General features: G+C 43.1%; 1 protein-coding gene across 5 annotated transcripts; it reads right to left on the reverse strand.

Annotated features, from left to right (window-relative positions):
- IL1RL1 (interleukin 1 receptor like 1) lies at positions 1-26,846 on the reverse strand. Of its 5 annotated transcripts, none has more exons than XM_070379873.1 (12): positions 26,773-26,846; positions 19,946-19,985; positions 19,489-19,658; positions 18,177-18,387; positions 16,389-16,563; positions 16,133-16,295; positions 14,641-14,712; positions 12,156-12,297; positions 11,919-12,058; positions 7,260-7,406; positions 5,806-5,973; positions 1-1,433 (listed from the first exon to the last, which is right to left on the reverse strand). In XM_070379873.1, the coding sequence occupies exons 3-12, from the start codon at positions 19,547-19,549 to the stop codon at positions 1,048-1,050; spliced, it is 1,665 nt and encodes a 554-aa protein (XP_070235974.1). In that variant the 5' UTR covers positions 19,550-19,658; positions 19,946-19,985; positions 26,773-26,846; the 3' UTR covers positions 1-1,047. The 5 variants fall into 5 exon arrangements, with proteins under 5 accessions (XP_070235974.1, XP_070235973.1, XP_070235972.1 ...); XM_070379872.1 differs by having other exon boundaries at positions 19,929-19,985; positions 26,773-26,845; XM_070379871.1 differs by lacking the exon at positions 26,773-26,846 and adding an exon at positions 20,553-20,668.

Consider the following 26,846-nt stretch of genomic DNA (forward strand, 5'->3'; position numbering starts at 1 on the left):
TGCATTTCTCGTGCACTTTATTTCTATTATTATTACATCAGCTCCACCACAGAGCATCAGGCATTAGATCCCAGAGATTGGGGACCTCTGCTTAAGAGGACATAGAATGAAATCCACATTGCAAGAACATGTCTTAACAAGTTGTCACTATTTCATGAACTCTTACTCTGGTCTAAATACTTCTATTTCTCATTTGATTAGCACAGAAAAACAAGGAGTTTTGGTATGATTATTCTCATTTCTCTCATATGAAATAAATTTTAGAATCAAAACCAACAAATATAATGACAACTGGATAATTGAGTAAGGTACACCAACAAAATCGGCAATATTGAGATGATAAAAATTAAGCATCTGGTTGAATAAACTTGAACATGTTCTGGCAGAGTGAGGAAGATTTAATACCAGTGTTCCGCTAGAGATGATCTGAGTATTCTTTAAGATTACATGAAAATTTAATTCTAAAACTTTCAAAATATGTTCAAATTATGTAATATAGACAAGGGATAAAGAGACAGAGAATGAGAGAGTGAGAGAGAGGAAGAGTATAGCTGCTGCTGCTGCTAAGTCACTTCAGTCCTGTCCGACTCTTCACGACCCCATAGACTGCAGCCCACCAAGCTCCCCCGTCCCTGGGATTCTCCAGGCAAGAACACTGGAGTGGGTTGCCATTTCCTTCTCCAATGCATGAAAGTGAAACGAGAAAGTGAAGTCGCCCAGTCGTGCCCGACTCTAGCGACCCCATGGGCTGCAGCCCACCAGGCTCCTGTAGCTAGAAGATGCTAAACCACAATGAAGAAGGACTAGCCAAGGGAGATGGAATGTGAGGTTAAGAGTCAGGGAGCTTGAGGCTGAAAATCTCTGGGCATTTTGCACGCACCCGGAATCAGGGAAACGGAAGTAAAGTTAGAGCATGAAGCCTGAGGTCTGAAATCCCTCTGCTATAGTCCTATTTCTGGAGCTCAGCGTCTGGTACAGCAGCGTGACCCAGTTAGGAGAAATACGGCTCCACAACACGGGATGCATTCGCCATCAAAGCAACCACTGCTACCCCTGGGCACTCAAGGATGCCAAGCTTGGAGTTTTCCTGGGGAGTCGGCTTGGCACCTGTGGCATGTGGTACCTTACGTGTTTCCAGAACTTGGAATTCAGGGACCGCTTGTTGGCCATGTGGTCCTCCCTCCACTTGATGGTCCCCTGCACTTTGATGAGATGCTTAAGGGAGTCCTGGAGCTCCTCAAACTGCAGGCCACCAGGCGGGCACAGAGCCTCCATTTCAATGAGGATGGCCTTGGAGTCCTGATGAATGAGGGCGCTGTGCAAGGCGATCTCCCGCTCATAGGTGAACTCCTTGCTGTGCATGATCTCGGGAGTGAGGATGAAGAGGTGCCGCCTGCTCATCCTGATGCTGCTTTCCACTGCGCTGGCTACATCTAGTGATAAAAGACACGGCGGAGGAGGTAAGAACCCGCACACAGCTGTCACCGCGTGAGTGCCAAGCCCTCTCCTCTCCCAGGCAGAGCAGTCGAGAGTTCTTTAGATCAAGGGGAGCCTACAGTTACATAGCAGGAGACTTGGAATTCAGGTTCATTGTCCACACGTTGCGGCTTCCCTGGTAGCCCAACCCATGAAGAACCCGTCTGCAATTTGGGAGACCTCGGTTCAATCCTGATTCGGGAAGATCCCCTGGAGAAGGGAACAACTACCCGCTCCAGTATTCTTGCCTGGAGAATTCCATGGACAGAGGAATTATCTACACATTATCTTCCTAGAATATTAGTTTACATACTGCAAAAGGACTTAGAATTGTTAAAATTTTTAAAATTTTAATTGGAGGAAAATTGCTTTATAATGTTGTGTTAGTTTCTGCTGTACAACATGAATCACCCATCAGTTCAGTTCAGTCGCTCAGTCGTGTCCGACTCTGTGACCCCATGAATCAAAGCACTCTAGGCCTCCCTGTCCATCACCATCTCCCAGAGTTCACTCAGACTCATGTCCATCGAGTTGGTGATGCCATCCAGCCATCTCATCCTCTGTCGTCCCCTTCTCCTCTTGCCCCCAATCCCTCCCAGCATCAGAGTCTTTTCCAATGAGTCAACTCTTCGCATGAGGTGGCCAAAGTACTGCAGTTTCAGCTTTAGCCTCATTCCTTCCAAAGAACACCCAGGGCTGATCTCCTTCAGAATGGACTAGTTGGATCCCCTTGCAGTCCAAGGGACTCTCAAGAGTCTTCTCCAACACCACAGTTCAAAAGCATCAATTCTTCGGTGCTCAGCTTTCTTCACAGTCCTACTCTCACATCCATACATGACCACTGGAAAAAACCATAGCCTTGACTAGACAGACCTTTGTTGGCAAAGTAATGTCTCTGCTTTTCAATATTCTATCTAGGTTGGTCATAACTTTTCTTCCAAGGAGTAAGCATCTTTTAATTTCATGGCTGCAGTCACCATCTGCAGTGATTTTGGAGCCCCCAAAAATAAAGTCTGACACTGTTTCCACTGTTTCCCCATCTATTTCCCATGAAGTGATGGGACCAGATGCCATGATCTTCGTTTTCTGAATGTTGAGCTTTAAGCCAACTTTCTCACTCTCCTCTTTCACTTTCATCAAAAGGCTTTTTAGTTCCTCTTCACTTTCTGCCATAAGGGTGGTGTCATCTGCATATCTGAGCTATTAGTATACACATATCCCGTCCGTCTTGACTTCCCTGGTGGCTCAGACGGTAAAGCGTCTGCCTACAATGTGGAGACCTGGGTTTGATTCCTGGGTGGGGAAGATCCTCTGGAGAAGGAAATGGCATCCCAATCCAGTACTCTTGCCTGGAAAATCCCATGGGAGGAGCCTGGTAGGCTACAGTCCATGGGGTCACTAAGGGTCAGACACAACTGAGCAACTTTACTTCACTTTATCCATCTTGAGCTTCCCTCCCACCCCTGCTTCATCCCACTCTCTAGGTCATCACAGGGCACCCAACTAAGTCCCCCGTGCTGCGTACAGCAGCTTCCCACGAGCGACCTATTTTATACATTGTAATGTATATACTTCCGTGCTACTCTCACTCTGACTTAGAATTTTAACTCTCTTGTTGAAGAGCGCAAACTCAGGAACCTTTGCTTCTCTGAACTGACTCAAGTCTCTAGGAAGTCTTGGATCCACTTTGCTCACCACCCCCCAACCCCCAGTAGTCTCTTTTTTAGAAGGTAATTTGATTGAAACTAGGAAAATTTTAAGGAAGATGAGATCTGTTTGTCAAGTCACTGTTTATGGACCATCAACTCTATGGTGATTTCCCTTAACTTCTGGGTGGACTGAAAACATGTAAAACATGCAGCTGTCAAAGCAAGAGAGAAGAGAGTGATGAAGGAAGCACATCCATGAAAAAAAAAAAAAAAAGTCCAGAGATTCTTAGAGAGCAGGGGCCAAAGACTGCCAGTCCACAGGGTTGGAAGCAGGAAATCAGTGTCGAATGGTGCCAGCCAGAGCCCTTGTGTCAGTAGATCCTAACAGAAATCTCAGAATACTTGAAAGCACGGAGAAGAGAGAGTTTAATGAAAGGTCAGCTTATAAAAGATGTGGGCGGAGCCAAGGGAAATCAATGAGAGATGCTCAGACCTCCACAACTGGTAAAATCAGAGAGTGACAGTCACCCTCCAGGTGTGAAGGGTGGGAACGGTTATGGAGCCCAAGCTGTGTACCTGGAGGACCAGCCAACAGCAGCCAGTGCTCAGCAGGGAGAAGCACAGCTTCCCCTTCCCCGGAGGGGACCAGGGATACACCCTGCCCTCTGAGCCCCTGCCTGTGCCTCCCGTTGGCCTAGCCTGGTGTGAAGCAGATGATGCCTTCCATAAAGATCAGTCATCAGGCCACTGGATGGAGTAGGGGGTGCAGAGTGGGCTTGAAAGAGCCGATGGCGGGTAACCGTCATGAGAAGAAATGCACTGCATGGCCCAGTTATGAAATCATTCTAAGGGAAAAGTGAATTTTGGTGTTGGTTTTTAATTTATTTTAGTTGAGGTGAGATCAGAGGACATGGACTTCCCAGGTGGTGCTAGTGGTAAAGAATCTGCCTGCCAATGCAGGAAACAGAGACGTGGGTTCCATCCCTGGTCAGGAAGATCCCCTGGAGAAGGGAATGGCAACCCACTCCAGTATTCTTGCCTGGAGAATTCCATGGACAGAGGAGCCTGGAGGGCTACAGTCCATGGGGTCCACAAATAGCCAATGGGGAGAGCTGGAGGAAGAAGGGCACCTCGGGAGAGATGTGGGTTACATCCTCCTGAATTGTATACTCTACAGTTCTCGCAAGCTGGTACTAGGCCATTAACAGTACCTGAATATTTCAGGATGAATCAGATTCACCTGTGATGTGTTCATTTCTTTTTAAAATTATTTATTTATTTATTTCAATTGGAGGCTAATTACTTTACGATATTGTGGTGGGTTTTGCCATACACTGACATGGATCAGCCATGGGTGTATCCACCATGTGTCCCCCATTCTGAACCCCACTCCCACCTCCCTCCCTGTCCGTTCCCTCTGGGTTGTCCCAGTGCACTGGTTTTGGGTGCCCTGTTTCATGCATCCAACTTGGACTGGTGATCTAGTTCACATACAGCAATATACATGTTTCAGTGCTGTTCTCTCAAATCATCCCACCCTCGCCTTCTCCCACAGAGTCCAAAAGTCTGTTCTTTAGATCAGTGTCTCTTTTGCTGTCTCACATATAGGCATTTGAATCCCTTTTTGGTAGGAATGCCAGTTGAAACTCACAGTCTATGAAACATACCCTGCCTGGTTCATGTTCCAAATGCTTCCTGGTCCCTGAGGAATTCGAGAAGCATTAGAAGGAGGGTTTCCAAAGTGTCTTCATTCAGGACCCTGTCCACCTGGGGGTAGCTACAGGAAAGAGGAAATTAACACATCCCCTCCCTGAGGCTGGCCATTCTAAATAAAGTGGTACTCCTTGCCCGCCCCTGCCCCCAAAAAAAGAGGGTCCCTAAGGTAGTACTTGACATAAATATGGAGAGAAAGAAGAAACACTACTGAAATGCTAGAGTTGTGACCCAGCTGTCAAAAGCATGTGAAATTGACGAGGAGTATTAAGAAACAGAAGACAATTCCATCTGTTCTTGTGAGGACATACATTTGCAAATGTTTCTTCAGTGTCAGGAAAATTATAAAAACTTTGAGTCCTTTCAAATATGTTAGCCAGTGCCTCTGGATAGGAGAATGTAATTCTTTGGATGTTAAGTCTTCTTTCAGATCTAGACAGACTTCAGAGATGTCAGTTCTCCTAGTGGCGGACCTGGGCAGGTGGATGTGCTCAGTTGCTCAGTCATGTCCAACTCTTTGTGACCCCAAGAACTGTAGCCCACCAGGCTCCTCTGTCCATGTGATTTCCCAGGCAAGAATACTGGAGTGGGCTGCCTTTCCCTCTTTCAGGGGATCTTCCCGACTCAGATCGAACTTGTGTCTCCTGTATCTCCTGCATTGGCAGGTAGACTCTTTACCACTGTGCCACCAGGGAAGCCCGAAGTAGAGGCTGGGCCCTGCCAGATCCACAAACAAGGATGTCTTACCCTGTCTTCACATCACTGCCACTCCTGTGAAGACCTCAGGATCAGAGTGGTGATGGGGAGAGGAGAAGAAAAGAAGAAGTACTTCCTTCTTCTGGAGAAATATTTAAAAGTTCTGGTCCTAAGACCTGGAATAATGATTGCAACTCCTGATCCAAGAGCTCATCACTTAGCTTTCTAAGGAATGAGAGTTTCTGTCTCTGATGGTTGTGGATAAGTTTACCTTGTCCAGGAAGCAGGTCTCTCCCATAGATGCATAAGTTGTAACCACATTTATTTTCAAGAACGTCGGGCAGAATCTGGTGAACAAAGTACTCCACAGAGCTGGCCCCCTCTGGACTGTTTTTGCAGCTTCGTGGATAGATCACATAAGCATCATAGATCTTCCCATCTGAACATGAGAACAAGGAACACAACATTATTAACTGGTCCTTAAAAAATTCTCATTTTACTCTTGATAGACATTTCTCGGGGAGAGTTTTAGGATTATTGGTGAATATACCACAGCCCCTCAAATACTCTAGAATCTGGAGAGGATGACAACAATCTACCATCCCCAAAATGTCATCAGAAAGTGACTTCCCAGGTGGCACAGTGGTAAAGGATAAACCTGCCAATGGAGGAGACGCAAGAGATTCGTCTTGGGTTCGGTCCCTGGATTGGGAAGACGCCCTGGAGCAGGAAGTGACAATTCACTCCAGTATTTTTCCCTGGGAAATCCCATGGACAGTGGAGCCTGGCGGGCTACAGTCCATGGGGTCACAAAGAGTCAGACACGACTCAGCACACTCAGTCATCAGGAAACCAGTCTTGGTCCCACATTCTCCTTTTTACCGTCTTAGACTTGAACTGAGTTCAAGCTGAACTTGAACAGAGTTCAGGTTGTTCACACTGAACACAGACAAGTGCCTGACCAGTTTAGTTCAAACCATATTGTCCTGTTTGATTAATAATATATTAATAAGTATTTATAGTCACAGATAAGGGATTTTTTGCTGTGCCAGGCAGATCTAAGTTTTAGTTTTTCTTTTCCCCATGGGGAAGTGAAAATGCTAAAAGGTAGTTCATGGTGGCAAGGGAGGAGAAATGTTTAAGGGGTCTGAATTTCTCACAAATCAAACAATTAGCTCTAGTTGAGTGACTCTATGGAAAATCTAAATTTTATCTGCCTCCAAATGAAAGAACAGTGTTCATATTTAGCAGGGATAACTGCTTCCTTTCATGTGTATACATATGTAGGGAGGTAAGACTCTTTATGGAACAGGGTTTCTGGTAAAAATACACCTACAATCTGATGGACCTTTCTAACATGTTCACCTCTGGAAAAGAGGAACAATTTTATAAATGTTTGACTTCCATAAAGTTTTACTGGTACATATTTCCCCAAATGCCCTTTCTGGGCTGGGATCAGATTCTGTTATTGAGGAATTTGTAAGAACAGCAGTTCTACTGGGGAGAAAATTGGAGCTGTTTAGGTGAATATCAGAACCACAAGGAATGACCAGACAGGATGAAGAGTGTCCTCTGAGTACTCAAAAGATTTATTGATAATACGCTAATAATAAGCAAAAGAAAATGTAAGTTTAGTAGCATAACTATTAAGAGATTATTAGATAAGCAAACAACAGCCATTATAGAACCTTTTCCATTAAAGAAAATTTGAAACTTGCCACTTACCGTTCCTAGTTTCGGAAGGTCTAACTATGTCTCTCCAGAACAGAATAATCTCAATCCAGAACACTTTTAGAATTATCACCAAGGCATTGATTAGTAATAATAATAGGGTAAATCCTGCAAGCATGTAGTAGGTACTTTGTTGATCCACTATTCAAAAGGTGGGGGAGGAGAAACATGATTATTATTATTTCTAAAACAGGAGAAAATAAAAACACACGTGGGTACTGGCATCCATTGGGAGGACAAGAGATTCACACAAGGACTGCCTACGTGGAATTCTCATGGCTGTTTCAAGAATCAGTAAATTAATGGTTATTGAGCCTCCACTCTGTGCAAGGTACCAGGCTAGGCATTGTAGGGGATTTTCAAAGCATAAGAGATACAGCTGTTGTTCTCGCTCAGTCATATCTGACTCTACGCCCCCATGGACTGCAGCATGCCAGGCTTGTCTGTCCTTCCCCATCTCCTGGAGTTTGCTCAAACTCATGTCCATTGAATCAGTGATCCCACCCAGCCATCTCATCCTCTGTCGTCCCCTTCTTCTCCTGCCTTCAGTCTTCCCCAGCATCAGGGTCTTTTCAATATAAAACATGTAGAGACACGTGTAAACTTAGCTAAGACAGAAAGTGAAAGACTCAGTTTTAGCTAACAGAGGTTTTAGGAAGGCGTGCCCACAGTGTACTGGACTAGCAGTTGGAGACTTCCTGCAGAATGAGGTCCCTGGAGGTCTCCAAGTAAGACTCGGAGAGTTTCAAAGGAAAAAATGCACTCCTGGCATGCAAGGATGCTGTGATTCCAAGGGCAGAGATGGGAGTGTGTTTTCTGAGGAAGACAGATAATCTAATTCGGGGAATTGCTGGAATACATGATTGGAAAGCTGGATCCAGGCCTAGGTTCTGATCAGACTGGAGAGTCCAGCAAAAGCATTTTGTCTCTATCCTGGTTGTGGGAACCACTGAAGAGTGTTGAGTGGTTCCTTAATAATAAAGGTGGTTTTCAAGCAAGATTAGTCTGATGGTATGGAAGTTTTGTTTCCGTGGCCAATAGATCCTCGGAGTAGAATGAGAGGGAAGTTTCTGCAGTATGGGAGGGGCCAGATCCGTGTAATAAGGAGAAAAGAGTGGACAAGCTTGGCATTGGTGGCACTAGGGAGAAATAATCAGCAGGTCTTAGAGACTTACCACATCTGGGGTTGGTGAAAGCAACGGGAGAAACAAGAACTTTGTAACTCTCTAATGAGTGTTTGATAAAGTCAAATTACTGGGTTTTAGGTCCTAAATCGGAGAAGGCAATGGCACCCCACTCCAGTACTTTTGCCTGGAAAATCCCGTGGATGGAGGAGCCTGGTGGGCTGTAGTCCATGGGTCGCTAGAGTCGGACACGACTGAGCGACTTCACTTTCACTTTTCGCTTTCCTGCATTGGAGAAGGAAATGGCAACCCACTCCAGTGTTCTTGCTTGGAGAATCCCAGGGACGGGGAAGCCTGGTGGGCTGCGGTCTATGGGGCTGCACAGAGTCGGACAGGACTGAAGCGACTTAGCAGCAGTAGCAGCAGCAGCAGGTCCTAAACACATCATTATTTCCCTTTTGTTGAACATTTTTTAGCCACTGCTGCACTTTTACCCTTACTCGTTGCTTCACAACATATATATGCAAGACGGTCCCCATCTGGACTGTATCAGATACATACAAACTGAATGTAAGGACTGTGCTCATCAATAGTAATTTTGGCTGTTGTAAGTCTACTTCTCTCTTTAAAATAGTTAACCATCCTATCTTACAAATAGTCCCACTTAAAGATAAATTTGAGGAGACTCAAATGAGATTTGGCTGGATAATTCCCTTTTCATTTGCATCTGATCTCAAGACATAGGCTCCCAGTTTTGCAAAGAAAATCACTGGTCCAGATTTGCAAACTCCTTCATTAGTTCATCAGCTCCCTGACTATCTAGCAGTATGAAATCAAGAATTACCAAGGTGGGGAATTCCCTGACACTCCAGTGGCTAGGACTCTGCATGTCCACTTCAGGGGGCACAGGTTTGATTCCTGGTCAGGGAATTAAGATCCCACATGCCTAATGGCACAACCAAATTAAAAAAAAAAACTTTTTAATAAAAAAAATGTAAAAATAATGACTAAAGTGAGCTGATTCAAAACTGAAAATTGGCCGTGGGCCTGGTGTCTGTGTTGTCATCAGTTTAAATGATAAATATTCCCTAAGTAAATTTTTTCAACATGATTCCTCTCCAGGTCACTTTTTCTAAAAATAATATTTGGACAAGAGCTGGGAATTCCAATTTCTTGCACAATATTTATACATGTGACTGGTTTACAAGCAGAGAGAAGTTAATTGAAGACATTTAGAGAAGTTGAAGTTCAGTATCTTCCTAAATGTTACTTTACAAATGCATAAATAATCCTTAAATGTGATGCCTAACACTGAATATTTTCCGTAAGTGTTTATAAACAGGAAAAGCTGTGTCTGAATCCTGGCTCGTAAAACTGCACAATTAGTCAACCTCTCTTTGTTTCAATTTCCTCATTTATAAAAGTAGACAATAGTAATAATAACTGCATTATGGATTTTTGATAAAACAAATGAAAAATTATATGAAAAATAATGACTGGTCCTCATATTTAGAGAACAATGAATAAATGTTTATTATTATTAGTATTCCCTGATGGGTCAGACAGTAAAAAATCTGCTTGCAATGTAGGAAACCTGGATCGATCCCTGGATTGGGAAGATCCCCTGGAGAAGGGAATGGCAACCCACTCCAGGATTCTTGCCTGGAGAATGCTATGGACAAAGGAGCCTGGCGGGCTACAGTCCTTGGGGTCACAAAGAGTTGGACACAACTGAATGCACGCATTATTATTATTAATAGTAGTAGTATCAAATGTTGAATATTTAATCATATGGGGACATAGGCTTTTTAAGTTTTCATTTTTAAAATTCAGGACAGTGTGTAATTTCTTTTACTGTATGATTAGAAACAAAGGAATTGATTATGACCATTAAAAGCAGTTGCAACAATTTTTGTTTAATTTACACAGTTGTTGAGACAGTATAATCGTGTTGATTTGAAGAAAAGCAGGTGAAAGTCAGCATATAAAGATGAATTAGAAGAAACAAAATCACATGTATGCAGAACATGAGAACAATTCCAGCTGGGAGCTCTGTGATGACCTAGAGGGGTGGGATGGGGGCGGGGATGGGAGAGAGATCCAAGGTGGGAGATATATGTATGCACATAGCTGATTCACTTGGTCGAACAGCAGAAACGAACACAAAAAAAGCAATTACATTCCAATCAAAAAAAAAAAAAGAAAACAATTCCAATACACAGGAACCTAGAGAACATTCATAAAACGACAATGTGAGCACAGACAGCAGTGGGATAAGGACGCCGTGGCAGAGTTGGGGTCGGGTGGCTTTCCCGTTCCTGTGGGGTCTTCTGTGCCCACCAACACCACAAATGTCAGCATAAAATGACATCTCATCAGGGTCAACACATCCTGAGATGACATGGATATATGTATGTATATATAACTAGCAGAATCCTGACAACCCATGGAGCATGATAGCATTTAAAATCATCTGCAGTAGTCATGGCTCCATTGTTTTACAAAAACTTACAAATCAGTGGTTCATGTTGAATTCAAACAAGAAAATCCCAAGGACCACTTCAGGCAAAGACTAAATAACCCTATCAAATTAGTTAAATTTTCCCATCTCTCCCAATCAAGTTGTGCTGCTGTGGGTTTATCCAAATTAATCTGGACTGTACCTCGCTTGGACTTCCCTGGTGTCTCAGATGGTAAAGAATCCACCTGCAATGCGGGAGACCTGGGTTCGGTCCCTGAGTTGGGAAGATCCCTTGGAGGAGGGCATGGCAACCCACTCTAGTGTTCTTGCCTGGAGAATTCCCATGGACAGAGGAGCCTGGCGGAGCTACAGTCCATGGGGTCACAAAGAGTCCGACACAACTGAGCGCCTAAGCACAGCACAGTACCCCACTTACCGGTATAAACTGAGAGTTGAACTCTCCCTGTGACTATATGACAAACACATTAAATAATTTCTACATCATCACACATGGAGTAACAAGAAAAGATATCAGAATTTTCCCTGCACCCTTTGTTACACTGGACTAAATGCTTCATCTAACCAGGGGAGTGTCTTTACTTGGATGTGCAAACAAGTGAGAGAATCAACAGGTGTTCAGGAAGGAAGTGTTTGTGAAACTATTTTTTGCTGCCATCATTGTGCACAGTCGTACACGGAGGGAGTGGAAGAAAGGTGCACTCACTCCCAGGGAGAAGGAGTGTGTCCTTACTGACTGGTTTAACGGTGTCTGAGTGTGCTGATCATAAAAAGCACGGTGACAGTTCAATCGCTTCCTTTCTGTCTTGAATTCTGTCTCTCTACACAATATATATCTGTCTGTATATACAATGTGTATATGTGTAATGCCTACACCCAGGACAAATCTTTTCTCCTCCTGCCTTCTTCAATTTGTGAGATGGAGCATTTTGTTGTCTTGATGGATTTCCCTGCAACCGCACACCAACACACTGTTCTCTAAGAATAGGATTTCAGCTTACAGTTGATACAGCAAACTCAAGTGACTGGAGTCTCAGAAACACGCCTTACTTGGATTTTTCCTCCTTAGTGTTACAGTGTGCGTGATGAAGCCGTGGAAATTCATGGCCAGACAGTCGTACTTCGATGTCAAATCCTCTTCTTTTACATCCTCTATTTTTAAAACGGTGTTTCGGCAAGTCAGCTCATCGCTAGGATTAAAAGGCAGTCTGTTACTTTCAGCGCTTACTGTACAGTTGCAAACCATGTGGGAAGGTAGGGGCTGCTTTAACTGCCGTTTAAAAATACCTTTGCGTTTGCTCCTGCACCACTTCTATTCTCGTTTCACCAAAGTTCTTGACCTCACTTCCGTTCACCCGCCAGAAGGCCTCAGCCATGACCTGAGGGCCTTTCCCAAAGCAAGCCAAGCACGTTATGTTTATTGGTTTTCCTAGATAAGAAGGAAAGAAACTCATCCATAAAATTCTGTTCAAATGGGATTTAATTTAATGTGAAAAAAATTCACTGAACATCCTCTGTGTGCCACGAAAGAAAAGTGAAATTGTTACTCAGTCACATCTGACTCTTTTTGACCCCATGGACTGCAGCCTGCCAGGCTGCTCTGTCCAAGGAACTTTCCAGGCAAGAATACTGGAGTGAGCTGCCACTCCCTTCTCCAGGGATCTTCCTGACCCGGGAAGCCAGTCCTCATGTCCTGCACTGCAGGCAGATGCATGGCTATAAATGTATCCCCGTTTCCCTTCCTCATCGGCAGCACCTTCTTCTTTCTCTGCCCTCCCTTCGCCTCCTCCTCTCCTCTCCCAGCTTCTTCATTGCACTCACAGGTCAGGGTAAAGGTCAGCCCCCTCCCCCCTCTCCTTTCTCCCCTGCTCTGCAGCAGAAACTAAAGAGGTTTCACCAATGCCACATTATAATCTAAGATTTCCCTTTACTATACATTGAAATTTATTTTTTTTTAAATTGGAGTATAGCTGTTTAAAAAAAAAATGGGATATAGTTGTTTGGGGTTTCCCAGGTGGCTCAGTGGTAAAGAATCCTCCTGCCAATGCAGGAGACACAGGTTCGATCCCTGGGTTGGGAAGATCCCCTGGTGAAGGGAATGGCAACCCACTCCAGTATTCTTGCCTAGGAGATCCCATGGACAGAGGAGCCTGGCGGGCTACAGTTCATGGGGTTGAAAAGAGTGGGACACGACTGAGCGACTGAGCACACAGAGTTGCTTTACAATGTTGTGTTCCTGCTGTGCAACAACACGGATTAGCTGTATGTACACACATATGCCCTCTCTCTCGGACATCCATCCCACCCCACTCCACCCCTCTCCATCCCAATCTTCTAGGTCGTCACAGAGCACCACGCTGAGCTCCCTGCCCTGTACAGCAGGTTCCCACTAGCCATCTGTCTCACACGGCAGTGTATATATGTCAGTCCCAATCTCCCAGTTCATTCCACCACTCCCACCATTTCCACACATCCATTCTGTACATCTGCGTCTCTATTCCTGCTCTGAAATAGGTTCACCTGCCCCATTTGTCTAGATTCCACATATATACATTAATATACAATATTTGTTTTTCTCTTTCTGACTTTTTTCACTCACTGTGGGGACTATTACTCAGCCATAAAAAGGAATGAAATTGGGTCATTTGCAATTTCTTTTTAATGGCTGTCTTCCACTCCTTTCTCATCCTACCAAATACCCCTCCTCTCCCTGTTATTACCTTTATAGGTAAAACCATTTCACCTGACTCAGCTACAATTCCACGATTTCTAACTATTCCACTATTTCTAATCTTCTGACAAGAGCCTCTCTACTCTCCCTCCTGTTAATCGAGACTTCCTCCTTCAGAGGAAAGACTTAAGGGCTGTTTCCTGCCTTAGGACAGTGCATTCAGCTGTCCCCTACTGAGTTCGTAATTCCTGGGTCAAGAATTAGGCATCCAGGGACTTCCCTGGTGGTCCAGTGGTTAAGAATTGTCCTTCCAATGCAGGGGGTGTGAGGTGAATCCCTGTTTGGGAAGCTAAAAGATCCCATATGCCTCACAGCCGTAAAGCCAAAATGTAAGACAGAAGCAATACTGTAACAAATTCAGGAAAGACTTTAAAAATACGAAAAAAACAAACAAGAGGCATCTGAAGAGAGAAAAGGAGTTTAGAGTCTCCCAGGAGATGACAACGGTATAAACACACAATTGGAACACAAGGTACTCTAGCGTTCTAATAGAAAGGTGGGGCTTCCCAGGTGCCTAGTGGTAAAGAACCTGCCTGCCAGTGCAGATGTAAGAGATGTGGGTTGCAAGTTGGATCCCTGGGTTGGGAAGATTCCCTGGAGGAAGCATGGCAACCCACTCCAGTATTCTTGCCTGGAAAATCCCATGAAGAGAGGAGCCTGGCAGGCTACAGTCCATAGCGTCGCAAAGAGTGGGACATGACTGCAGTGACTTAGCACACAGCACACACTGATCCGTCTAAGCCTAACCATCCATAAACATTAAGTGGGACAATATCTACCTCCTGGACAGAAGCAAGAGGGAAATGAGGCAGCACAGGTGAAAGTACCAAAAAACAAAAAGCAAAGCAGAGCACAGTACAAATGTGAGTGCTGTATATGGTGGTGAGCACATATCCCTAATTTTAGAAAGTGCCTAAGGTGGGTGTTTGCAAGTATATCTCATTTAATCCTCAAGACCTACTATGGAGATAGCCTGACCCCTGGGTCACGTGGAAGGATTTTCCAGGCAAAAATTTTACAGTATTCTTATAGTTTTCTTACCAATTTCCACTTCCTTTATTTCGTTTTGTGGAGGCGCTTTAATTACAGGAGGCAAAGAAAAGCCCTTCTCCTCTGAAATTAAAGACAAAGACAGAATTTCAATATTTGGAGAGCATTGAATAGTCGTCAATACAAAGGTTGTATTTTCTTATTTCTAACCTATTTCACAGTGATATTTCTCAAATTTTTCGATAGTGATCCATGGCAAGAAATACACATGTATACACATACACCCCCCCCAACACACACACACAAATGAAACCAAAACAGTCAAGAAATACCTTTCTGTTATTAGCTATGGTTTTTTTTATATACATATTTTCTCTTCTCTCTTTTTTATTGTTAAAACAAATACTATGCAAACCATTAAATGAATTGCATAATGTAGCAATTGCCAGAAAACCTCGATTCCATAGAATAGGCATAACGCTACAGGGAGGATTTCCAAAGACCCGTGAAAGTGATAAACACGTCAGTCTACACTTCTGCTCGCAACCTTCCACCTATGTGGCTTGCCATATCAGAAAGTCCAAATTCCTGCTTAGACATGGTAAAAATATTCTCAAAGTTTCTGTAAATAGAGAGAAGCCTATTTAATCTCTGATATAACTAACTGAATGAGAAGTTAGTTCTAATGGAGCACGCATGCATTCCTGTACCCCTTGATTCTCACTTATCTCAGAATGCTGTGATTAAGGACCTCCGTGGGGTTTGATGTTGAACACTGAGAGATGCAAGCACAAATGCGGTCCAGTGCTGCTCATTTTACAGGGGCGGAGCCCTGGAAAACTCCAGACAAAACTCCTGTCCACTATGGTTCTGCCCAAAGAAATGTGCCAGGCATATAGGTTTCATCTATACCCATAGATCAAGCTGTGCTGAGGAGACCCCAGCTCTTTGTAGATCGGGCATGTTTGATTGTGAGGCCTTTCCCCTGATGGATTTTTATAGAATGTAAGGTAAACTTAAAAATTAGAATTAAATGGCCACCTAAGGTGGTAGATGATGATGAAAGCCTTGCAAATCAAGATTGAAAACCACCCAATAATATCTATGCATCTCTTTATAAAGTTTCTCATTATACTTCTAATCCAGTTAGTTATATCAGAGAGTAAATAGATCTTGCTCTATTTACAGAAACTCTGACAAGACATTGGGAGAAAGAGAGTTAATCTTGCTCTTCAAATAGTTGAGTTGCAGTTCAAAAAAAGTTAGGTGATTGCATTACCTTTGAAAAATTAAAACATAGAGGAGAGAGCAGATGTGGCTTTGGATTCATAGTGTAATTTCGCCCCCTCCCCCAAATGTCTTAAAACATGATGGTGTATAATTTAGAAAATCTCCTTGCATCATATTAGAGGATGTGTAAGAAAAGGTGAGGCAGGAGGAAGCTCAAGGAGGAGGATAAAATACAGGCAAATCAACAAGAAGGACACGATTTCTCTCACTTTATCTTTTTTCGATATTGCCCTTGTTACATTCAGTAGCTTACCAGTAACTGTGAATGATTTGGTTGCTGTTACAATATATTTGACTCCATATTCGTTGTGTATAAATTTACATGTATAATGACCAGTATCCTTGTTGGTTGCATCGTCAATCAGCAAGAACGACTTGTGTACCAGGTACCTTGGTCCTTGGAGAACTTCACAGTTCTGAAATGAAAGGTTCCAGTCCACTTTTAGTAATTCTTTCTTACCTATTTTGATTGTGTATTTTCATCTATTTCCCGGCAAGTTTCTTTTTACCTTAAACCACTCAACAGGCTGTGTCCAATTGTAGCGGTTAATTGTAGGACAAAATATTAGGGAATTTTTTTCTGATCCAGATGTCGTTGAATATATCAGATAATCTGGAATATTGCAATCTGGTTGTTTTTCAAAAATGGTGACATTCACATATCCAGTCTTATTGGAGGTAGGACTATTAAAATAAAATAAGCAATTTTTAAAAAGTCACTTAGCATTATGCAATAATTTAATCCAACTCTAACTTTTACTTAATATTATTTAGCATTATGAAATGACTTAATCCAACTCTTAATCTGGCAAGAATACTGGAGTGGATTGCCATTTCCTTCTCTAGAGGATCTTCCCAACCCAGGGATCAAACCTGCGTCTCTTGCATTGGCTCGCAGGTTGTTTACCACTGAGCCTCCAGGGAAGCCTAATCCGACTCTAATTTTTACTTAATATTAGCATTAGCAGCAGCAGCAGCAGCAGCATTATGAAATGACTTACTCTGACTCTAACTTTTACTGAATACTAACACTATGAAATAATTCAACTCTAATGTTTCTTCCTAAAACAATTGATACACAGTAGTTCTTATTTTAAAATAGTCATTAAAATCTAAAGTTTTAATTGCTTTTTTGGTTACATTTTAAATAAAATATAACCCCTTGTAGCTGCTGTTCAGTTGTTCAGTCGTGTCCAGCTCTTTGCAATCCCATGGACTGTAGCCCATCAGATTCCTCTACCCATTGGGTCCTCCAGGCAAGAATGCTGGAGCAGGTTACCACTTCCTTCTCCAGCAGATCTTCCTGGATGAACCCACATCTCCTGTATTGGCAGGCAGATTCTTTACCACTGAGCCACCAGCGAAGCTTAAAGCATAACCTCTGCTGTAGCCTTAAAAAGGACTCCCTCACCATTTCTCTATATACTGTATGTGCTATGACACCAACCCCTGATATAATAATGAAAATAATTAGTATCTATTAAGAGTTTTCTATATACCATTTATGGTGATAATATTACCTCATTTTGTGCTCATAACAGGCTCTGAAGTGGGTTCTGTTATCATGTGTATTTGACAGATGAGGTAACAGTGAAGGAGAAGCAACTTAACAACAGCACACAGATAAGCAGTGAGGACCGTGGATTCAAAACTAGCACCATCTGACCTCAGAGCCCAGGCACCGAGCTAGAGCGATTTGCCTTTGGACATAGTTGGTCTCATAGCTTATATTTACCAAACAGGCACACAACATTTATGAGACAACATTTGTGACAACCGCATGTAGAGTAATGCACTCGGGCTTGCCCCTCAGGTGGAAGGCCCAGGTGACCACCCTTTTACATTCATCACAAGCCTAACCTTTTTATACTGGATTGTTCTTGTTTGGAACTCAAAGTGAGTGATTGCTCTCAGTTTCTCAGCCACTAGAACAACCTGGTCTTTTTCTAATTGGGCTATAAGTTAAGCCCTGCAATTATACATACAAATAGCTTACCAGGGACTTCCCTGGTGGGCCAGTGGTTAAGACTCTGTGAGTCCATTGCAGAGGGGAACATCCCTAACAGAGCTCAATCCCTGTTCGGGGAACTAAAATACTGCATGCTTTGCAGTGCCTCCAAGTAATAATGACAAATAGTTCACCACCACCTGAACTTCACCATGAAGACATTTCTAGAAGTGCTTTTTATTCAGATTACTTCATACATATGACTGTTCGAGAGGTCTAGAAAGGGAAGAGAAGTGAGGCAGCTCAGAATATCAGCTGTTAAAGACGAAGGAGCAGGCCTGGACAATACCGTCTGACAATGCAGGTATAAAATCCCGAGTCGCTGACTTTGGCTGGGAGGAACTTGAGATGCTTCCCTGAGGCAACTATCCGATTTCCTCTCTGGGTAGAAATACTTTTGTTGGTCTTTGAGTAATACCAGTCCACAGGGTATGGATATTTTTCTTGTCTGGAACATGTCACAATTAAAGCCTCATTTTCCAGGCCCAAAAATGGTCTGCCTGCAAATTAAAAACAAACAAACAAACACATAAATTTCTTGAAGTGATCATATGAAAAGATTACGATTTTGGTATTCTAAATATCCCCTTCTAAGCTTCCCCAGCAGTATGGTGGTAAAGAACCTGCCTGCCAATGCAGGAGACTCAGGTTCCATCCCTGGATCAGGAAGATCCCCTGGAGTAGGAAATGGCAACTTGCTCCAATATTCTTGACTGGGAAATCTCTTGGACAGAGGAGCCTGGCAGGCTAGAATCTATGGGGTCGCAAAGAGTCGGACATGACTTAGTGATTAAACAATAGCAAGATTAAATTGAGAAAGCTGTCATACTTTGTGACACTTTGAGAAAGAATAAGTAAATCGTCTAAGCTCTTTTATGAAATATTCTAATGGGTACACTGGAGAAGGAAACGGCAATCCATTCCAGTATTCTTGCCTGGAAAAGTCCATGGACAGAGGAACCTGACAGGCTACAGTCCGCGGGCTTGCAGAGTTGGACACAACTGAGCGACTAACAATGGGTACGTACATTAGTGCTTTAACCTGGACCTTAATCTTCCACATTGCTCCAAAGAAACCGCAGCCAAGTCCACCTACACAAAGCATGTTGTCGAGTCAACAAACGCTGCCCATACTTCTACGTGCAGGCATCATGTTACATTTTGATGTATTTGAATGCATTAAATCAAAATGATGCTGTATTTGTTATAAAAAATTTATCCCCATAAAGGGGACAAATGAAGAGCTGCTGATGAAGAATAACTCTAAGGACTTTCCTGGTGGCGCAGTGGATAAGAATCCCCCTGCTAAAGCAGAGGACACACGTTCAATCCCTGGTCTGGTAATATCCCACATGCTGCAGGGCAACCCACAATGGAGAGAAGCCCCTGGTCGCTGCAACTATAAAAAGCCTGTTTGCAGCAACAAGGACCCAGAACAAGCAAAAATTAATAATAAATGAATTTTTAAAAAAGAATAACTGTAGAACATAAATGAACTCTCCACATTGCCATTCAGTTAGAGCAATTGGATAGCAAGGCACATGTTCTTGGAATTACTTAATTAAAATTGTTTTAAATCTTAGTTCAAAAGCAATACTTACTAAACCTAGCTGATGTGGAAGGTATGAGAGCTGTTAGAATTACCGAGACCCAAAGTCTCATTCTGTTTCTCAAGTGAGAGCAGGTGCTGAGAACCGATTCTCAAGATGATTCAGGTCGAGTCTGAGACATCCAATGGCAAAGCTCCCACCTAGGAGATTGATGATATTCCCTAAGACAGATAGTTGCAAAGAACTGTCAGTATCTCTACCAAAAAAATGAATCATTCGAAATCACAAGCAAGCAATTATCCAATTAAAAATAAATTAATTTAAAAACCAATTATTATCCAATTAAAAATAATTTTTAAAATTCTCAAGCAAAATATTTACAGCCATGATTTTGACTTGCTTAATACCCCTGCCCCCTGCAAGGAGGAGTCATCCTTAGCAGATCTTTAGTATATGAGCTAACTTCAGACACACATCATTGAATACTAGACCTTGGGGCCATGCAGACCTGATGTTGGCCGTCCTGTTTCACTGTCTCATGATTGAAGCTAAATTAAGAGGAAAGAAAATAAGTTTCTATTAAAAAAAAATCATAAAAGTCAAGTGACCCTAGACAACACAATATTATAAATGCTGACATAAAACCACAAACATCCACACAAGCTGGCAATTGGCTGTGCGTTCACATGACCCCCTTCTTCCCCCAAGAACACAGGCAAGCTCTCATCCCATATTTCCTAAGGATTATGAGAAAGAGATGGCTAAAACGGTCATCAAATTATTGCCCTAGACACCATTCCAAACCCTCAAAAACATGTCTCTCACCCTGTTTGTCCCCAAGATCCACCAAAGGCTTTCTAAGATGAGTTAAAGGTCTATGAAAAACAATTACATTTTTTTTCTTTCAACAAAAGGATAACAGCTATATTTTTTTTCTTAAAGAGTTGAGGAAAGATGGAACCAATAAAGAAACCAACAAATATAGGATGACTACAATAACCCTTAATATATTTCCGGATAGCACATTTCCTCTACACATGAATTGTTGGTACTTTTCTCATTACATGTATGGAAACGTTTTTACTACGAACTTTAGTTAAGTAAAGGATGCTTACCCTAAGTGAAGGGCAGAAGGAAAGAACTTCAAGTCAGTGACTGAGCTGTGAAGATCTTCCAGTTCTTGTGGCTTCTTCCTTACCGACTCCCCACAAGCACAAATTCCCTCTTTTATTTGAAAGGGGAGATAAGAGACATCCTTCCACACACCCACTCCACCCACCCTAAAATTTCATCTTGAGCCAAAATCCATGACTCGTTCAAAAGTGCCGGTTTACTTATACCAAGAACTCTTGACCCTGATATATAAATATTTAAGGACAACAGAATAATCATTTGGAAGAAGTAATCAGATCTTATCCCGTTTTAGCATCAGTTACTCAAGCTAATGCTTGGTGTTTGTGGCTCCAATATTATTACAATTTGAGTTCCAAATGATCTGGAAATCCGGGAACCCTATGACTACCCATCCAGATACTCCTTGATACTTTATTTGACAGACTCTAGAGAGGAAGGCTCAGCAACTTTGGTGCTGAGAGAGTTTCGAAAGCAAATGGGGACAAGAGATAAAAAGTAAACAGACTCCAAGGGGTTTTGCAAATGTACTGTTTAAGATCCAGAACTAACATAGTCTCATCCAAACACGGATTCCAGATTCTCAGATTCAAGTCCCTACAGGGCTCTTAGACGGGAAAGGCAAGTTTTTCTAAGGAGTTCATAGAAACAGAGGGAAGTCATTAGACTGTCTAACAGGGAAACATGGAAAACTGTCAGCCTCAACTTTTGGGTTCCATGTCAAACAAATGTTAGCTGCAAATTTGCCTTTAGCTCCACATAGCTGGTGTAACTCAGTCATGAGTAAATTTGACTAACTTAAAACTCACCACATCCCAGAAGGATTCTGGGACTGATTCCAGACCAGCACAGTAATAAATAACCAAAGCTAAGCCTTCTCAGGAACTCACTGTATGTCACTTACTCTGGGGAGCTAGCTCCGCCCCTGGCAAAGGTCATGAGGAAGGAGGCTTGGCATACGCAAAGGCGGGATCAAGCCTCAGGAGTCTCCCTGGAAATTCTCGAGCAATCTACCCCCAAAACCAGAGTCTGCCTACTTTCTGCTTTGTGCTTTCACCTACACCTCTGACTTTACGGGGGGCTGTCCCCCACTACCTCTCTCTGAAAAAAGAGTTAGCTTACAGCTCCAGTTAATAATTCCTGGGTGTGACAGTGTTTCAACCTACAAACTCCCTTGGAAGTCCTCTAGCCTGCCTGAATAGGTTTTTTCGGCCACATGTGATTGCTCAGAGCCTCCAAACTGTGAGAGGCATGAGATGTTCTAAACTGTCTAAATACAGATTCCTTTGAGCAGTTAAAAGATTGATTAGAAATTGTATTGGTGAAGGGATTTTCACTTGTTGGGCCAATGTTTGCTGCTAAGTTTCCATATCCCTTACCTGCTGTGTCCCTGGCAGTGTATTGATTAATATAATTGGTGTAAATAGTAGCTTTAATGTTTGTAACCTGGGACCCTTGAATTAATTCTTTTTCTTGTTATAGCCCACCACACCTTTGCTCTGTAGGAATGCAACTTTATCTAATGCTTTTTGGAGGCTGGCGCCTGACTTTAGAATAATCACCTTTAGAGAAAAAGGCCTCCGGGCCAGAAGATGATGCAAATCACCTAAACTTTTGCATATGATAAGTTTGCAGGAAGAAAGCCTGGCTTACTGCAGGACTCTACCCCTTCCCCCATTATCCTCTATGCATAACTTAAGGTATAAAAACTACTTTGGAAAATAAAGTGCGGGGCCTTGTTCACCGAAACTTGGTCTCACCATGTCGTTCTTTCTCTTACCTTCTGGCTGAATTATTCAGCCTCTTTTCTCCACTGAATTTCCTCACTGAGCTATCCTCATTCTATTACTCTTTATATCCTTAATTACGTTTAATTAAGCAATTGTTTCCTGATCCTCGCCGACGCCGTCCCCGCTTCGAATTCCCTGGATCCACCGGGGCTGGAGCCCGGCAACATACGGTTCTCAATGGCTTACATGTATTAGCACCTTCATTCTCACCACCGCCCAGTGACACAAGCACTGTTATTATTACAGCTGTTCTACAGACAAGGACACTGAGACACCAAGTGATAGCTGCTCAGTCGTGTCCTACGCTTTGTAACCTCGCAGACTGTAGCCCACCAGGCTTCTCTGTCCATGGTATTATCCAGGCAAGAATACTGGAGTAGGTTGCTATTCCCTTATCCAGGGGATCTTCCCAACCCAGGGCTCAAACCTGGGTCTCTGGCCCTGCAGGGAGATTCTTTACCGTCTGATCCACCAGGGAAGCCTTGAGACATCAAGAAGGTAAGCCAATGGTACAAGTTATGTTATGCTAAGAGATGGAGCCAGAATTTGAACCCAAGCAGGTTGGCTCCAAAGGCTAGATTCCTAACCACTATATTATTTTGCTATGATATGATGAAGGTTGAAAGAGCAGGTGCTGCCCAAAAAACGTTCCAGTGGATTTTGGGAGCTAGTTGACAACACCACCACTTCTCGCCCTTCTCCCCTGTGGCTGGCAATGTTTCTGAGGCAGGCATCTCCTTCTGCACCAATATCAGTCATGCGGTCTCAGAGGGAGAGATGAAAAGTCTTGTCACTGCTGGGAGATTCACCACAAGATGCTGGCATTACTTCAAGGAATTAGATCTGCTTATCGCTATGCTTGACTTAGTTGTTAAGATCATGTGGGCTTTGGCACTGAGAATCTGCTCCACAGAATCAGGAGCAGGCAAGCTTGGAACAGTGCCCAGAACACTGTAACCTCTAGGTAACATTTTGACAAACAAAATAAAACTACCTTAAACATGCTTACATTTGAATACAAACTTACATTTTGTATCCTAAAACATCTTAAATTTTTAAATTAAGTTTAGGCATTTATTCATTCAGACTAGGCCATGGTTATCTTGGTTTCCTAGTTTTCAATAAGGCTTCAGTTAGAGTTTTAATAGCATACCCATGATATCTTGCAGAAGCATTTAATAAAGTCTAGCTATTGTGATAAATAAAAGCTATCACTATAAAATAATTCAATTATTCAACATTTAAGTCATTGCATTGAAAGTACAATATTGCATAGTACTTATCAGCAGCAGCATTCAAATTTTACAGATTAAAATAAAAACCCAAGGATGAGACTGGTTAAATAATTTGACCAAGCTCACACAGTTGTGGCTGGGGTTGAAACCAGACTTGCTGAACCTCAAAGACACGTCTTTTTTTCCCCCTAATCTTAACTGAAAAGAGAGGTTACAGTGATAAATCTTTCCTTCTTATGATTGAGACAGGGAGATGAAATAAAATAAATAGCCCTAATTTCCTTTAAGCCCATTTTCTATACAGAACTAAGCAATTTTGGCCTCTAACTACTATGATACCATCCAGTGTAAAAGTATAGTAGTTTATAATAACTTAGCAAGACAACACATGAAAGGCAAGGGCTTCCAATAAATAACTAAATCCAAGATACTGAGCAGCCATGAATTCTGCCAAGTTAAGCAGAAATCTTCCAATGCCTGCTGACTGCAAGGGCAGATTACCCTCTTTTTAAGAATTCTCAGAATTACTCTTCATTTTCAGAATTTATCTAAACTAATCTGGCCATAGGGGGCTTCCCAGGTGATGCTTGTGGTAACGAACCTGCCTGCCAATGCAGGAGTCTTGGGTTCTATTCCTAGGTCAAGGAAGATCCCCTGGAGGAGGGTTTGGCAACCATGCCAGTATTCTTGCCTAGAGAATCCCATGGACAGAGGAGCCTGGCGGGCTATGGTCCATAGTGTCACAAAGAGTCGGACATGACTGGAGCAATTTAGCACGAAATTTGGCCATATATTTTTTCTCCTAATTACTAAGGTGGAGCCTGGACATGAGACAGAGTTTGGAGTGAGAATCCCTCAGTATGGGACATATACAACCAGGCAAACCTCTTAGACATACAGCTGGAGATGTCAAGGCATCAATGAGCTATTTGCTGCTGAAGTTCAGGGAACACATGTAGGTTAGAGACCTACATCCAGATATATATATATAAATTTGGGATCCATGAGTATATAGATGAAATTAAACCCACCAGGCTGGAGGAGATCTTCCAGAGTGCAAGCAGATAGACCTTGAAGCTACACAAGAGAAAAGCTGCTCGCCTTCCCTGGAAAACTCCCCTGGAGAGAGGTATTCATCCTTCCTTCACAGACCAGTTTGAACCTCTGTGTGTAAATCACTGCAGAAGTGTTGAGGATTTTGCTCTTGTTGTTAGTCGCTGAGTCGTGTCTGTCTCTTGGAGACCCCATGGACTGTAACCCACCAGGCTCCTCTGTCCGTGAGTTTCTCCAGGCAAGAATACTGGAGTGGTTTGCCATTTCCTTCTCCTGGGTATCTTCCTGACCCTGGGATTGAACCCGGTTTCCTGCATTGGCAGGTGGATTCTTTACCACTGAGCCACTTGGGAAGCCCCATTTTTCTCCATACTTGCAAAAAACTGGAAAGTGTAGAAGGGCAAGCAGAGAAATACAGACCCTCATAATCATAGGACAAATATTTTGAAGGACGTAGATGAAGAGTTCTCCTACTGGAAAAGCAAGAATCTGAAAACCAAAGACATCCCCGAGCTTTTTGAGTTACTGGTCCACATATCCAAATGTGGAAGGGTCAAGCTCCTCACCTACACATCCTGTTCAAGAGCAGAGAGAACTCTCCTTCCTGTTGGGGATTCTGTGATTCAAATCAGCAGCCACCGTGGGCCACCAGTAGGGCACAGAGGTGAAGATTCCCAAAGTAGGAAAAGTAAAAAAATAATGATGACGATGAGGGCTGACATTATTAAGCATTTGATATTAGCTAAGTGGTGGTTTAGTTACTAAGTCTTGTGACTCCATAGACTGTAGACTGCCAGGCTCCTCTGTCCATGAGATTTCCTGGGCAAGAATACTGGAGTGGGTTGTCATTTCCTTCTCCAGGGGATCTTCCTGACCCAGGGATCAAACCCAGCTCTCCTGCATTGCAGGCGGATTCTTTACTGACTGAGTCACCTATGACTTTACACCCATTTCATCTTTAGACACCACCCTCTGAGCCTGACGTTAGTACTAATATGCTGGCTTTATAAGTGAACAGTACGAGAATTAAAGAGGTTAGGTGAATAGTCTAGAGTCATGAGTAAGAGCAGGGATTAAATGTGGTTCTGTGGGTGTCGGAGCTTTCTCTCATATACTGTATACAGACTAGCAGGAATGTCATGACAAGGTCCATATTGAGACTTTGGGGGCAGTGACACATGAATGTCATTGAATACGGCACATGAGTATACATAGCTCCCTCTTCTCCACACCTGACACACAGTGGGTGCAGCTTTAGGGGCCAGCTCTGCCACATTTGACCCTGCACGCTTTGTTGAGAGCCTTCAGAGAGGAGAGGAATGGAGCCATCAACCAGAGGTCCCCATGCCAGACATGGGTTTGAGTCAGTTATTCCTCCCTACCCACCACTCCCCTCAAAAGACAGGCCCCCAGCAGCCCTCCTCCTGAAACACATCACTCTCTTTTTTTCCATCCTATTTCCTTCCCCCTTTCCACACACTACATTCCTCTCCCCTGCCCCCCCAACCCCTACTGAGGAGCTCGTTTCTTCCCAAGATTTTTTCCCTTATCCACCATCTGAACAGATTCCATTTCTGAATTTCAGCGGATTCCAGCAAGAACAATTCTGGAATATGAGCACTCTGCATGCACTTTATACCACAAGACCCCCTCCCAAACCCACCCTCCTCCATTTCTTTTCCAGTACAGCAGGCCAATGGGCTTCCCATTTGGTGCTAGCTGTAAAGAACCCGCCCGCCAATGCAGGCAATGTAAGAGATGTGGGTTCGATCCTTGGGTCAGGAAGATCCCCTGGAGGAGGGCATAGCAACCCAATCCTGTATTCTTTCCTGGAGAATCCCATGGACAGAGGAGCCTGGCAGGCTACAGTCCATAACACATCACAAAGAGTCAGATATGACTGAAGCGACTTAGCACACACATGAGGCCGAAGTTCCATGTAATACAAACAAGACTTTAAGGGACTTCATCACTCTGTACCTTGGTTTTCCCACTGGTAAGACTACCTTTTTCATAAACAGAAAATCAAGGGCAATGATTATTTTCAACCTAAATTTTTGTGTTCAAATTCCATTCCCTTTGAGATCAAAGCATTTTTGAAAAGCGCTGCAAGGAAAAACACTTACCATCTGGCTAGTGAGCTCTTTCTTCCCCAACTTCCTACCAGCAGAGTTTGCTAACTCGAAAGACCAGTTCTCTA

This window comes from Bos mutus, chromosome 11 (genome assembly GCF_027580195.1).
Source record: "Bos mutus isolate GX-2022 chromosome 11, NWIPB_WYAK_1.1, whole genome shotgun sequence".
Taxonomy (NCBI): Eukaryota; Metazoa; Chordata; class Mammalia; order Artiodactyla; family Bovidae; genus Bos; species Bos mutus.